Consider the following 15,223-nt stretch of genomic DNA (forward strand, 5'->3'; position numbering starts at 1 on the left):
CTCAATTTTGCCCACTTTCAAATTGGGATAAGAATCCCTGAACTAGTCACCTCTCAGGCTAGCTGTAAACTCCAAATAAAACAATGAAAATGAAATGCTCCATATGGAAGCAAATTGGAAATTATAAAGTGCTTTATAAATATCAGATGCTTACAATTAATATTTTGTTTTCCTCCTTAATCTTTCTAAGGTATAAAAAAGATAGCAATTTTGTTTCTAAAATAATTTCACTTACAAATTTCATTATATCAAATTCTGTTAAATAGCCGTCAGGTAAGCGCGGAGGAATAGCCAGGTCAGTATAACAGGACATTGCTATGATAGCCTCAATGTTTTCTTGTGTCGTGTCATTCATTGAGGTAAGCTGGGCAGCTTGATTTCTTTAAATAATTGCGTCCTATAATTCTGCCGTTGTCACTCTTCTCTAATTGTTCTAATTTGCCTGGCAGGCATTTTCTGGCCAACTGAGTTGGCTAGCTTCTGGTTCCAGTAGTGAGCTTACTTGTCAATTTGAGAACAAGACCCTAGGTGCAAGACGATAGTTGGTAATTGGCTATACAACAGCTTTTTAAACTGTGGTTTCAGCTGAGATGATAAGTGAATAATCACCAGTTCCAAAGTGCAGGCGAGGCAAAGTCTCCTTAGGGCAAGTTATAAAGAAATATATAGACTGGACCAAAGGGTCTGGGCTGAGGCTAGAAATGAGAAATCAGAGAATATAGGGGCAGGATGGATGAGGAAGTTTCTTTGGAGAGGAGTGGGGGGGTGCCCCCTTCATCTCAAACCCAGTGAGAAGCCTTCCCAGAGGAGCCTGCCAGGGACTGAAGTTAGGTAGATCAGAGGACTGGAGTCTGACTCACTCTGGGAAAGCTAAAGCTTCATCCTGTGATAGCATAGGGGAGTGGGGAGTGCTGCACTGGGATGGGCCTGCATTCTCAGAGTTATGAAGGAAAGAGATGTATGTGGTTGGTTTTTGTTTTGTTTTGTTTTTTTGTTTTTTTTTGTGGTTTTTTTTTGGACTAGGTATGGCACCATCTTGGGACCCATCTAAAGGGGTTGGGGTAAACTCTGGATTTCTAGGGTCAGAGAATGGGTTGTAAACAAACAGTGGGATAGCTCAGCATCCACCTGAAGAGTTCCCTGGAAAGACGTCTTCATTAATAAGAAATGCTGATGAACCCAGGAGGGCCCCACAAGGGGTGCTTTAACTCTAGCCCTGGCACAGCAACCTCCAAGCTATTCAAATGGGGGTGGGGGGGAAGTGCTCCATCTCCTGGCTTCTTTTCTCCCCACTTCCTGCCCACCTCCAACCAGGTTGGGTCCTAAAGTGGCCTCTAACGAATGGGGGAGTGCTGAGCCTAAGCCCACTGCATCTCTGCTGGGAAAGGCATCTGGAGACCTGAGACAGGAGAGGGGGGTGAAGTCTTATTTTCAAGTAAAGTTTGCTGCATTTGTTTATATCTTGTATCCAACATTATAAATTTGGAATGAAGCTGTGATTGAGATTTAGTTACAGTAGGACCATCGGTTATCTCAAAATGAGCAAAAAATACATGGGCATTACCCACTTTCCATCTAGGGGCAGGGGAAGAAAACTAACACTGAATGTATCTTAAAACAGCTGTGAGAGATAAAAAGAAAGTTGCATTTTAAAAGACTTTTTTTAAAAAAATATTTTATTTATTTATTTGACAGACAGAGATCACAAGTAGGCAGAGAGGCAGGCAGAGAGAGAGGAGGAAGCAGGCTCCCTGCCAAGCAGAGAGCCCAATGTCGGGCTCCATCCCAGGACCTTGAAATCATGACCTGAGCTGAAGGCAGAGGCTTAACCCACTGAGCCACCCAGGCGCCCCAGAAAGTTGCATTTTAGTCACATCTCCCAAGTTGTGAATTCAAAATATTAGTTATGTTTTTATATTAAATGGCAAAGTTCCCTTGGTATAATGGAGTCCAGTGGCCAGTGGGACTTGATGATGTGATGACATGTTGACTCACTTGGAAAAATTAAAACCTGGAAGAACACAAATACTTTGTTTCAGGCCTTAAAATTACCCAACCCACTAATAAGTTTTCCTCTTGGATCCTTTGAAGAATACTTACATTCCTTTAGTTTAGGCTAGTATCATTTCCCACCTAGCATGATGGCTTACACATAATATGTGCTCAAAAATATTTTCAATTTAATTATTCTTTTTTTGTTATTGATTTATTTGACAGGCAGAGATCACAAGTAGGCAGAGAGGCAGGCAGAGAGGAGGGGAAGCAGGTTCCCTGCCAAGCAGAGAGCCCGATGTCGGGCTCCATCCCAGGACCTTGAAATCATGACCTGAGCTGAAGGCAGAGGCTTTAACCCACTGAGCCACCCAGGCGCCCCTCAATTTAATTATTCTTTACAAGATACTTAGCACCAAGGCATGTGGCATTTTTTAAGTTGACAACAACACTTCAGCTGAAAAATCCCCATATTTATAAAACGTGGTGTCAACTTGAATGGAGTGTGATTATGGTCTCACTTGTATTTCACACTGTAAAGTGTTGCTGAATGGTCTAATAGAGAACGGAATTTAAACCGGAAACATATAAATGGGATTCTTTTTGCCAATCAACTGCGATGGTGCAGTAAGTACAGAAAAAATGTTTGCCCACAGGGAGGCTAGACTTGAATCTTCCACTGTCATTCACTACACTTCGGACTGCCGTTTTGTCCCCTGTGAATGGGGATGCCAGGCTTGCTTGCTACCTCAGAGTGGTAGGGACACTTAAAAAGAAAATACACAATAAAATATCCTTTGCAAACTCTAAAGTGCTTCCCCCGTGCAATTGCTTAAAAACAACCAAACGTTTAACTTTCATTCATTGCCATGTGCATAGCGCTTTATATCTATTTTTTCATTCAGTCTTCAACACAACACAACACAACAAGACCTAGCTAGGTACTACTAATTCTCTCCATTTTACAAATGAGGAAACTGAGAGAGTAAGCCAACTAGTTCGAGGCTATACGGGGCTGTAACTTCAATCCAGTAAATCCTGACTTTTAACCCTAAGCACTAAGCTATCGTCCTGCTTTTTGTTGTTAAAAGTGCTGAGATCTCATAGCGTCTCAACAAATTTGGTTCGGTAAGCTGTTAATTTATAAGGGAACTCCTCCCCACACCTGTCTTCTAAGCGGTTCCCTCGCACTCCCCCTCTCCAGCCCTCGCCCAAGATCCTCCCTTCGCTCCTCCAGCTCCCCCGCCCGCTCGGGGCCTCAGCGTTCCTACGCATGCGCTGGGGGACCCGCGCAGGCCCAGTGGCCAGGCGGCGCCGGGAAACCTCCCAGTCTCTTCTCTCCCGGCCCCGCCCCACTCCGCCCCGCCCACTCCGCCCCGCCCCGCTCTGCAGCTCCTTCGCGGCTGCTGGCTGCCTCTGGAAACCTAAAGGATGAGCTGAAACTCCGCAGCTGTTACTGTTACCAGCGCTAATCACTGGGGCTTTGGGTTTGGCCGGAAGCCCCTTTCCCTGCGCCTGGTCCCAGCTCATTTCCTGTCCGGTTCCGCGCGTCGAGCAGCGACCTGGCTCTGCAGGCAGGCGGCCCAGGCGCCCGGGGTAGGTAGTTTGTGTACGGTTACCATGGAGACGCCGGCCGGCCTGGCAGAGCCGGCGAGCTAGGGGGCTGGCAGGAGGGTGGGCTGGCAGGCAGAGTGACCGCGCTGCTGTGCTGTGTCCTGGCCTGAACCTGTGGAGGAGGGGACATTGCCGGGAGCGGGGAAGCCTCTGTCCGTACGGGAGGTGAGGCGTCTCCCGCCTAGTCACCCGGGACCTTTCCTGTTGTCGCCTGCCTTTCTGCCCCCGAAGGGTGTATGCTCTCGGCGTCGGTTCACGGCTGTCCTTATTTCTGTACGCCGACTGTGTAGTCCACTGTGTGGAGCTTAACAGAAGCTTGGAGATATTTACTGAATGAAACTGGTAAACCAAGGGGTTTTGTCTAGGTAGACAGCGACCTCTCCACGGTCACACAAATTGTACCTGGGCTCTTTTAGGCAACAGATAGGGAGGGGCCCAATAAAAAAATAATGTAACAGTATACATTAAAATACGTCATATGTACATATAATGCCTTTGATCGTCCGTTCCCACGACTGTCACAGCGGCTCTTCCATCTCACTCTAATTTAGAATTATTTTAAATTGGTAGAAAAGCAAGAAGTACTCGATTTGCATCCTATTTTGTGATCCTATAAAATTCTGATTAGTTATTGATTTGGCATACCTGATAGTCAATAAAATACTTGATAAAAATTCTTTTTCACAATGAAACCCTGCATTTAAATTTTAATTTACAAAAATTTATGGAAACACTTAACCTCATTCCCTTTCATTTGCAATTTCTTTCATTAAATGCAATTTTTTATTCATGGGAGAATTTTTATTGTATCCGCCTGGGTCGAAGTTAACTTTTTCTTAAGGGCTAGGCACCACGCTAAAGCACTTCACAAAAATTAGGTTATTTAATTATCAGAACAATCCTATAAGGCAATTATGGCCATCCCTGTTTTACGGATGAGGAAACTGAAGCTTAGAGGCATTACAGTCTTTGCCAATGTCACATGGCTGTGAATTGCCAAGAGAATATTTGAACCCTTATCCAGCAATGCACTTAACCACTGCCTCTTTGGGTGCTCATGTTAACAGAAAGGTATTTCAGAATCATGGAAAGGGTCTTGAGTGCAGATGGCCTCGACTCACCATGGTTCAGCTGAAAATTTTCAACTTTACTGTTGGTGTGGCAGCAATTTTTAATGCAGTAGAAACCATACTTTGAATTTTTATCTTTTCCGGCGCTAGGGATGGGCTCTGTCGTACTCTCTGGGGATGCTGGGTAGTCGCAGCCACTCACTGTTACACACTCACAACCATTCTGTATCTATATAGCCATCTGTTTTTTTTTTAATTTCTTTTTAATTTAAAGATTTTATTCATTTATTTGAGACCCTGAGAGCAGGTGCTGAGTGGGAGAAGGGCCGAGGGGGAAACCGACTTCCTACTGAGCAGAGATTTCCCCAGGGTGAGGGGGCTCTATCCCAGGACCCCAGGACCAGGACAACAGAAAGCAGCCACTTAACCAACTGATCCACCCAGGACCCCACCCCCCCTCAGCCCCCAGGCAAGCCATTCTGGTTTTTATTTTAGGCACGGTATTCCATAAATGACGCGAGCTACTCAATACTCATTGTAAAATAGGCTTTGTGTTAGCTGATTTTGCCCAACTGTGGGCTAATGTAAGTATTCTGGGCATGTTTAAGTTAGGCTGTGTTATACTATGATGTTCAGTAGGTTGGGTGTATTGAATCCATTTTCAACTTAATATTTTCAGTTTAGGATGGGTTTTTCAGGGTGTAACCCTATCACAAATTGAAGATCTGTGTTTGATTTGCAGGGAACAGAGAGTGGAGGGGATCAGCCTTTCTCTTGTTGCAGAATATCTTGATAGAGTAATGCTGCATTTAGCAAGGAGACTGGTTTAGGTAACTATTAGTGGCAAAGAGAAAGATGGGTCTTGATAATTAGGTACGAATTTTTACAAATGAGGACTCTGAAATTTTCTCCCAATGAGTAAGAAATATTTTGTTAAAAATGAAGATCCCAGTTTTAGACTTCCTACCGCTGGCTGTGGTCATCCTCTAGAGGTCCTGCGGACATCATCAACTCAGGACAGTGATGCAAGGCAGCTCATAGCCTTTTCCTTCTTTCCCTTCAAAGTCTACTTCTCTTGTTTTCTTTTAAAAGGTCTCTTGGTCCTCTGATCTCGGCGCCCCTCCAGGTTTGCGTAAAGTGTCACGTTTGGCTTCTTCCTGTCCTCTCAGCTGCTAAATCCTGTTGGTTCTTCTGCTCTTGTCCCTCACTTGTTCTCATCTCTCTTCTTACCTCTGTTTCACCTTTTCTCCTTCATCTCAGGCTTTCAGTACCTCATTCACGGATCACACTGTATATCAGGTCTTACTCCCTGCCAGGCAACTTGCAGTAAAGGCAAGAAAGGAAAAGGGTGCTGAATTTGATCTCATATTACCACTTGGCATCAAGAATCAAATACCATTTGACAGGGTGCCCTGCTGGCTCAGTCAGTAGAGCATGAGACGCTTGATCTCAGAGTCATGAGTTCAAGCCCCACTCTGGGCATGGAGCCTACTTAAAAAAAAAAAAAAAAGAATCAGATGTCAGATGCCATTGAAATCAAGTCCCATATGCCTTCCTAATCCACTGTAACAGATGTCTCCAATGAAAGAAGCCATATTGCCTTCAGCTTGATATTGCTTGACTTAGATCTGTATTGGAAAATGGAGTTCAGGGGCACCTGGGTGACTCTTGATTTCAGCTTAGGTCATGATCTCAGGGCTGTGAGATGGAGCCCCAAGTCAGTCTCTGAGCTCAGCGGGGAGTCTGCTTGAGATTCTTTCTCTCCCTCTCCCTCTGCCCCTTTCCCCTGCTCATGGGTGCTCTCTCTCGCTCTAAAAATAAATAAATCTTAAAAAGAGAGAGAGAAGAGAAAATGGAGTTCAGCGATTCAACAAATGCTGACCTTCAACCATGCCTCACAAAAGGAACTGTGGCTCAGAGTATGGTGAGACAGCACAGGGACACAGTGGGAAGGTGTACTGACAGAGGCCAGCTGCTGATCTTGTAGAGTATGGAGGAGAAACACCTAACAGGCTGGAGGACAGGGAAAGCCATATCCAGGGATGCTTCTCTGAAGACCTCTAAGAATTAGTTGGCTCATTACATCAGAACTACCTCCTTCCCATCCTGCCCTCTCCTGCCAGATCACATCATGCCTCCAAATCTATTAATTTACTCACCAGCTTTTTTTTTTTTTAATTTCTTGACCTGCTATTCAGTTCTCTCTCTGGTCCAACTCCAATCTGTATTTCCAGAGCTCATTCTTCTCCAGCACACATCCCATATGTTCTTGGCACTCTGCCTTGGCTCACTCATTGACTTTGCTGGAAATTCCTTCTCTACTCCAGATCTAATGTCTGCCATTGCCACATGCTTCAAATTCAGCCCATTTTCCAGAACGGAGCTCAAGCATCACCTCCTCCGGGAAGCCTCCCTGACACTTCCTCCCAATCAGAAATCCTTTTTTTTTTTGCAATCACATGGGAGTTATTTCAGTTTTTTTCAATGCCCCTACAAGTTTCCACCTTGTATTAAAATCATTTGGGTACAAGCAGAGTTGACATTGAGCTGGTACACTCCAAGAAAGCCGCTCCAGTTCTGGAAATATCAGCCTGTCTCTATATTGGTACAGACATAGCCGCAGCCAAGGCCTCCAGTGGCCCTGCCTCTTTCCACCCCATCTCATGAGTATAGTTTCAGTATCATCTCTGGACATATGTCGTAGCTTCTGTGCTTTGTCTAAAACCTCATCCTTCACAAAACTGTTGTAGGGTTTCATTGAGATGATGTCCTCGAGACTGATTAGCACAATGCTTGGTAGTAAGGCAAATGTTTAACTAGCATTAGTGGTCTTCTTGGCTGAGAGTTGAGACAGTATTCATTCCTGTGTTCCCAGGGATCTGAGCAGAGGGCTTTGTACATAGGAAACAGTTAATCCATACTAGCCGAATGGATTTGTTCCAGTTGCCAAGAGAATTTTTGTAGAGTTAAAATTTCTGTGATACTATTGTGTTATTGTTCAGGTGTCCTTTACTATAAACAGACAAGCTTTCAAACTCTGAGTGATTGTTTAAGTTGGCAAAAATCCTCTATAATAAGAATTTGTAATCTAACAAAGAAAAAAATACTTCCCTCTCCCCTAAAAACATGCTTCTAACTCAGTTCACTTGGTGTCCCTGAAAATTCAGTCTCGAGGACATCATCTCAATGAATCCCTACAACAGTTTTGTGAAGGATGAGGTTTTAGACAAAGCACAGAAGCTACGACATAGGTCCATATTTGATTTAGTTCATGATACATTAACACAATAATAGTAGATTAACTGTGCAGATCTTACATTATTGAAACTGCTTCTCACAATGTAACCATTAAGGTTTGGGAGAAAGAGAAAGGAAGAGGGAGAGAGAAAGTTGTTTTAGAATTTGTGGTAAAAAAATTTCTGAACAAAATGATTTTTAAGCCTACTGTTCTACATTATTTCCACCAATATTTGATCAATCTAAATTCCTGTGTGCCCAAATAAAGTACAGGACTCTTAGCACTCATCCTGAGTGAATGTCCCTCCTTCATGACTTCATGGAAGAGTGTAGTTTTCCACAAACTGAAGTACAGGATCTCGGTGAGGAGCGCTATGCCACAGTGTTCATCCAGAGCACTTCCTCCAGTATTTAGGAGGTTGCCAGATCACCTTCGACATCGCTGGACTTACTAGAGCTATGCGGGGCCAAAGGAATCACAAACCTGATTTGGGCTCAGGGAGAAACCTGTTCATTGCACAGGAACTTCCTCTCTCTAAGTGGTGTACTTTCTTACTGCACTGGGCCTTTTATTTTTTAATTTTTTTATTTTATTTTTTAAAAGATTTTATTTATTTATTCGACAGACAGAGATCACAAGTAGGCAGAGAGGCAGGCAGAGAGGGGGAAAGCAGGCTCCCCGCTGAGCAGAGATCCCGATAGGGGCTCGATCCTAAAACCCTGGGATCATGACCCGCAGAGGCTTAACCCACTGAGCCACCCAGGTGCCCCCATGGGCCTTTTAAAAACAAACAAACAAAGGAAACTAGTATGGCCGCTTGAGTTAGATGTAATGGGACTGAATTTACATTACCATGCATCCAAAAATAATACAGGTATCCCCTGCTTTCGTGCTATGTCACTTTGCTTTTATGCAAGATCTATAATAACGCAGTCTTATAAAAGTGAATGTCCTCTTCAGATTTCTTCTGGTGAGTGAAAACAGGTGTTAATGCAGGCATTTTGTAAAAGCAAAGTGGCGGAAAGCGGGGGGCACCGTACTCTTCACACTGTTTTGGCTTATCAGAGTTTTCATGCGAATGTGCTCTTTTAGATGGCAGGGAAACATGTATATATGGCTATACAAAAAATACTATACATATTTTTAATAATCAGCCTTGAATATTTTAAAAATAAACAGCCAATCACATCAGAAGAATTAGAAGTAAAATGTATTTGGTCTGTCATAGTTTTTTGTTTGTTGTATTAATGTGCATGATTTTGGGAGACCTTGCTTAAATTCCAAATCCTATAACAGAAATTCCTAGAAAGAAAACACCTTGAATAGGACGGCTTATCTAGGATTTTTTTTTTACTGTTTTACCTCACCTGGCCTTTCCATATGAAAGGAATAGCATAAAAATCTGCAAGTCTTTTTGGTTTTAACACTGAAAAAGTTTTGAATTAAAAAATAAAAAATGTCCTCCAAAGGCTAGTTTTTTAAAGTGTTAGTGTTTCTCTGTAAATATTTATCTGTGCTGGCCAATCAGGTATTATGGCTGACTAAAAATAATCATGTATGTGACCAGTTTTCAAAAGTAATGAAGTACATTTAATATTTAAAAAAAGAAAAGAAAGGAATAACATATTGTTTATAGTTTTCATCATGCTCTTTACCTCAAAAACTCTTAGGGTAGGGTCTGGATAGAACTAAACAAATGTTCTTGTTGTCTGTTGTTACATAACAACTTAATGTATAGAATCACAATATAGTAAATCCTCTTTACTTGTCTAAGGAATCATCTGTTGATTCCACTTATGGAAATGGAGTCTTTTTAGTTTCCTTGGGCATATGTCACCAAAAAATGTTTCTTTTTTGCAAAAGTTATTCTAAAATTGGGCACTGAAATATAGGAAAAATTTCCAGGCCTCTTTCTCCTTAGAGATTTTCAAGGATCTGGGTTGTTGTTGTTGTTTTAATGAACACCTAATACCAAACAGTAATTAGAATTATGTTTTTTAAATCTCGGCTGTTTCCAAGTTTAGAGCTACAGAGGTGTCCTGCCAAGTTAACCAGGCCTCCCTGGGGACATGCCAACATTTAAGAAGGATCTACATTCTCATGGCCCTTGTGCATGACTTTAACTGAGAAAACTAGCCTGGGAAATAATATTTGATGTTGATAATTTGATATTTATTCCTCTAGGACACTATCTCACATGGAAGGTGATTTGAATCCATTCATTCAAATACATCATGGTAAATGTGGGGCTGAATCTTTCCCTGAATTTACAAACTACGTTTATAAAAGCAAATAGAGCTTGGAAATAGGCCCCATCTGTCTAAATCTAACCTTATACTTGCAGTTTGCGTGGAGGACAGCAGAGGGAAAAAAGGAAAATTTAGTTAAAATTTTAACAGAACCCCCCAGTGTTGTTGTTTTTTATAGATCGGAGAATACGAGATAATTTTTTCTTCCTCGTCTGTCCTCTTTCACGATTTCTCCTCTTTGTCTCCAGGTTTAGCTTTCATCCTGGCTCTCTTCCCTGCACACCATTTCCCCGGAGTGCATATATTCCCGTAGGCATAACTATGCACATCAACCTATATTTTTGAAAGCTTTTCTTCCACCCTGATCTTCTAACTGTAACTGCCTGGTAGCTTTTTAATTAAAAATTGTTTGTGACGGCGTACCGGGGTGGCTCAGTCAGTTAAGCTATAGGCTTTTGATTTTGGCTCAGGTCATGAGCTCAGTGTCATGAGCTCAGTGTCGTGAGGTCGAGCCCCACATTGGGTCCCACACTCAGTGCAGGGTTTGCTTGGGATTCTCTCTCTTTTCCTTTCCCTCTGCCCCTCCCGCCTGCCCTCTCCCACCACAGGCTCTTTCTCTGTCAAAGAATAAATTAAAAATCTTCTTAAAAAATTGTTTGTGACTTTTTCTAGTTTAATATAGAGGAGTGGTTTAAACATGTGGGTTTAAGCACTCTTTTCTAAACACATGGATGAAAACAGTTCATATATTGTATCATATATTTGCAGCCTGTGGTGTCTACCTGAAGAACATTTTACTTTAAAAGGAAAAGATGCTATCTCCAAATGATAAAAAGTTAGAAAAGCTGGATCCATTTTATCGACCTTCTATGTCCAAGCAGAAGACCAGCGCAGAAATCATAAGTGAAGCACGAAATGCATTAAGAACAGTTGGGACGCAAAGACCATTTACACCACGGGAAGACCAAAGAAAACTCTTTGGTCCTGCATCTTCCAGAACACCGGAAAACAGACCTCCTTCTTCCTTCAGGTAATGACGTTTCTCTTGCTTATACACTCGGCTCTGTAAGCCACCAGAAACGTTTTCCCTTAATTCTAGGTATGAATAGTTGCTTTTTAAGTTTGATGTCTGCTAATTATACCTCTTGTATCTATTCAGAGATTCCTAAAGGTAAGTCCAGACCTTGGGTCCAACAAGTTGCTTTGGTTTGAAATGGTGAATGGTGGTTGTCATACCAACTCTATAAAGTGATATGAACAAAACTTTTTAAAAAAAAAATCACCATATGCATTTCTTCTTTTCATTATTCAGTATTTTTTTAATTCCCCTACAAGCAATGAACAATCTTAGTAATAAAATGTTCTAAGAACTATTGATTTTTTAAAAATTGCTTCTTCCTCAAAGCTTATGCATTAAATGCTTTTACTTGTTTTGGGACTAGAGTTAACTAACATACACTAGAAATAAATGATTCTTCACAAACTAATATTTCTGTTCCATCTCCTGTGCTAGCCTCCATGCATCCAGTTTTGAGTCATCTGAGTCCAGGCCCATCTCTGGTGCTCGTCTCAGTCCACTAGATTTTGTGAGTACCTTATATTACCATCAGTGCTGTGAAATGGAATTGGCCCAAAATACTTGGAATCAGTACTTGTATGTGCTAAGAAAGGGACCACATAGACTTAAGTATAGTGATAATTTAATATGAAAACAATTTCATTTATATTTTTTCAAATGTTTCGAATCTTGATGATACACTTCTGTTATTTTCCTATAATTTATTTATTTTTATTTTATTTTTTTAATATATTTTATTTATTTATTTGACAGAGAGTGACCGTGAGAGAGAGAACACAAGCAGGGGGAGGGGCAGAGGGAGAAGCAGGCTTCCTGCTGAGCAGGGAGCCCAACATGGGGCTGGATCCCAGGACCTTGGGACCATGACCTGAGCCGAAGGCAGACGCTTAACATCTGAGCCACCCAGAAGCCCCTGTTTTCCTATAATTTAATAATAAGAACATCAGAAATAGACAGTAACCTGGCAAACAGAATGTTTTACAACATTTTTTGTTTTTCACAGTTTGTTTTTTTTTTTCTTAAAGTTATACATATTTATTTTATTTTTAATAGAAACTTATACAAATAAATTATATATATGTATACATAAAAGGTCAAAGGTTTGTTACCCAAAACAGTCCAGGGGCCCCTGTCCCCTTATTCTTCATTCTACTCTTAACCAGTGACTCTCACTTTAAACTCTTTTGGCATGTTCTTTTGGTATTTACATCCAAAATTTTAAATAACAGTGTCTTGTTCCTCTCTGACTTATGAGTTTGAAGAATTATCTAATGACTTCTCACTAAGGAAGATGAAAATTTAACTCTTGTCTGTCCTCCCACACATCCTCACAACACAGTCATCCTTTTTGGCCCCACTGCTATTCCCAGTATAGATATATCATCATTTTGCTTAGATCCCTTTTCTCTGACTATGATTATATAAATCCTGTTTACAACTGAGTCTTGAACTAATGATGATTACTTTTCCTTGCCCACACCACTTTTTGTTTTCCCTGGTGTTAATTGTTGCCTTGCTTTTTTGTTTTGTATTACTACCATTTCAACCCCAAACTCTTCTCCAGGGTTCTAAATCTACTTCACATACTCAGGCACATGCAGTATTCTATTGATTCATCTTTTTGGAGAACTTTCCCCACTTTCTCCCAGACCATTTACCCTTGGTACCTGGCACACAGCTTGCTTCTCCCTCTTGTGATGGCTTACCTGTCTCCTGTATCCCAGGATTTACTTTTGGAGTACTTCCTCTGGTAGCTTCTAGAGAAAGGGTTTATGGGAAGTACATTATTGGAGACCTTGATTGCTGTTTTTTCTCTCTAGAAGTTTGTAGGATTTTTCTCTTTGTTTCCAGTGTTCTAAAATTTCATGATAATGGACCTTTGTGTTAGTTTATTTTCATCCGTTGTGCTGGGCACTTTCAATGGAATCTCATGCCCTTCAACTCTGGGAAATGTCCTTGAATTATTTTGGTGTATCTTCCCCTCTTTTTTCTTCTGTTTGCTCTTTCTGGAATTTATTATCCCAATATGTAGGAGTCCCTGGGCTGGTACTTCAGTTTTCTTTCCTTTTTAAAATTTTTATTTCCCATATTTTTTTGGAAGAGACTTTATCTTCTAATCCTTTTATTGAGTTCATTTCTGCTATCTTTTTTTTTTTTAAGATTTTATTTATTTATTTGACACAGAGAGAGATCACAAGTAGGCAGAGAGGCAGGCAGAGAGAGGGAAGCAGGCTCCCCACTGAGCAGAGAGCCCTATGCAGGGCTCGATCCCAGGACCCTGAGATCATGACCTGAGCTGAAGGCAGAGGCCTAACCCACTGAGCCACCCAGGCGCTCCTCTGCCGTCGTATTTTTAAATTATTTAATTATTTTTAATTTCCTAAAAGCTTTTTCCCTGCTCTAAGTGATCTTTTCTTATGGATAGTATTCTTGTGTTTCATGGTTGTAACATCTTGTCTGAGTATATTAATTAAATTTTGATTTTTGAATTATTTCCTTTTTCCTTTAAAATCTCTGTTGTGCTGTGTGTGTGTGTGTGTGTGTGTGTGTGTGTGTGGCTTAAACAACAGAAATTTATTTTCTCACAGTTCTGAAGTAGAAGTCGAAGATCAAGAGGGCAATAGGGTTTGTTTCTATGGAGGCCTTTCTCCTTGGCTTGTAGATGGCCATCTTCTCCCTGTGTCTTTACACGGTCTTCCCTCTGTGTCTGTTGCATTTTAATGTTTGCTTTGGTTTCTCTTTTTCATGTCAGAGGCTCTCCTCTGATAGCTCATGCTGCTTGTTTGGCTGCTCTTATGTGAAAGTAGAAGCCTGTGGAATAGACAGGTCGACCCATAGGTGATACCTAACCCCATCAGGGAGGACTGGCTGGGCTGTGTTGTTTATGAAACCCCCAGCAGCAGTATCTTCAAGGATTAGCAGTATCTTCAGGGATTTCCTTGTGGCAAGTTAATTCTCTGTAGAAGTATCTTCTAAGCTCTTGCCTAAAGGATAAAGGCTGGTTGCTATCTTCCAAGAACCAGCTGGAGGAAGAAGGTAGGAGTACCTAGCATTCAGTAGGTAAATATTCAGTTAATTTCTACGTTTATAATAAGTACCCTGACACTTAACTCTGCATAGTTAGCCTGATTCAGACACCTCTGTTTTACCCTCTCTATGGAGCAAATCTCCTGACCATGTAGCGTAGCTACATGGAGCTGGGAGGGAAGGAGTTACACAGACTTTCAGCCAATCCTCCTTGTTTAGGTCTCTTCCCCTTGTAGCTCTGCTGCCATAAGTACCTAGTGATGCTAGTCCCTTAGACTGTCATGGAATCGGGGTGGTGTACAAGCTGCTTCTTGATTTTTTTTCTTTTAAAGATTTTATTTGTTTATTTGACATAGACAGAGATCACAAGTAGGCAGAAAGGCAGGCAGAGAGAGGGGAGGGGGGAAAGCAGGCTCCCCGCAGAGCAGAGAGCCCGATGTGGGGCCTCGATCCCAGGACCCTGGGATCATGACCTGAGCCGAAGGCAGAGGCTTTAACCCACTGAGCCACGCAGGCGCCCCTGCTTCTTGATTTTTATTACCACATCTATGTGTGCTTATTTGTGTGTGTATATGTGTTTGTCTTTGATGAACTATTTGAAAGTAAGTTGCAGATCTTTTAGGACTTCATCCATAAAAATTTAAGTATGCATCTCATATGAACAAAGACAGTCTCCTACATCACTATAATATTATCATCAGAGCTCAGAAAATTAACATTATTCAGTAACATCATCTAATGTACAGTCCATGTTCAAATAACCCCAATTGTCTCCAAATGTATCTCATATTCTTGAACTACTCATCAAAATACTTCCGCGAGGAAGATTATGCTTGTTCTTATACTGTAGATGGCAAAAATAAGGTTCTAATACAGTAAGCATGAACCAATGTGTAATAAACACTGTGTTAGCCATTGTTGACATGTAGTTTCTTACACTTACAGTCTTGGAAAC

The 15,223-nt window shown here is 41.5% G+C and overlaps 1 protein-coding gene across 2 annotated transcripts in view; it reads left to right on the forward strand.

Moving 5' to 3' along the window:
* The first annotated feature begins 3,379 nt into the window (after positions 1–3,379).
* Positions 3,380–15,223, forward strand: part of ARMC2 (armadillo repeat containing 2) — a 107,602-nt gene continuing 95,758 nt past the window's right edge. Inside the window, exons 1-3 of one of the 2 annotated variants that reach the window (XM_032858267.1) lie at positions 3,380–3,588; positions 10,932–11,193; positions 11,677–11,749. In XM_032858267.1, coding sequence (XP_032714158.1) covers positions 10,976–11,193; positions 11,677–11,749 — 291 coding nt within the window. In that variant the 5' untranslated portion in view covers positions 3,380–3,588; positions 10,932–10,975. Of the gene's footprint in view, positions 3,589–5,151; positions 5,261–10,931; positions 11,194–11,676; positions 11,750–15,223 lie in introns of those variants that run through there. The other variant, XM_032858268.1, reaches the window with a different exon arrangement.

This window comes from Lontra canadensis, unplaced genomic scaffold (genome assembly GCF_010015895.1).
Source record: "Lontra canadensis isolate GAN:19392208 unplaced genomic scaffold, GSC_riverotter_1.0 scaffold14, whole genome shotgun sequence".
Lineage (NCBI taxonomy): Eukaryota > Metazoa > Chordata > Mammalia > Carnivora > Mustelidae > Lontra > Lontra canadensis.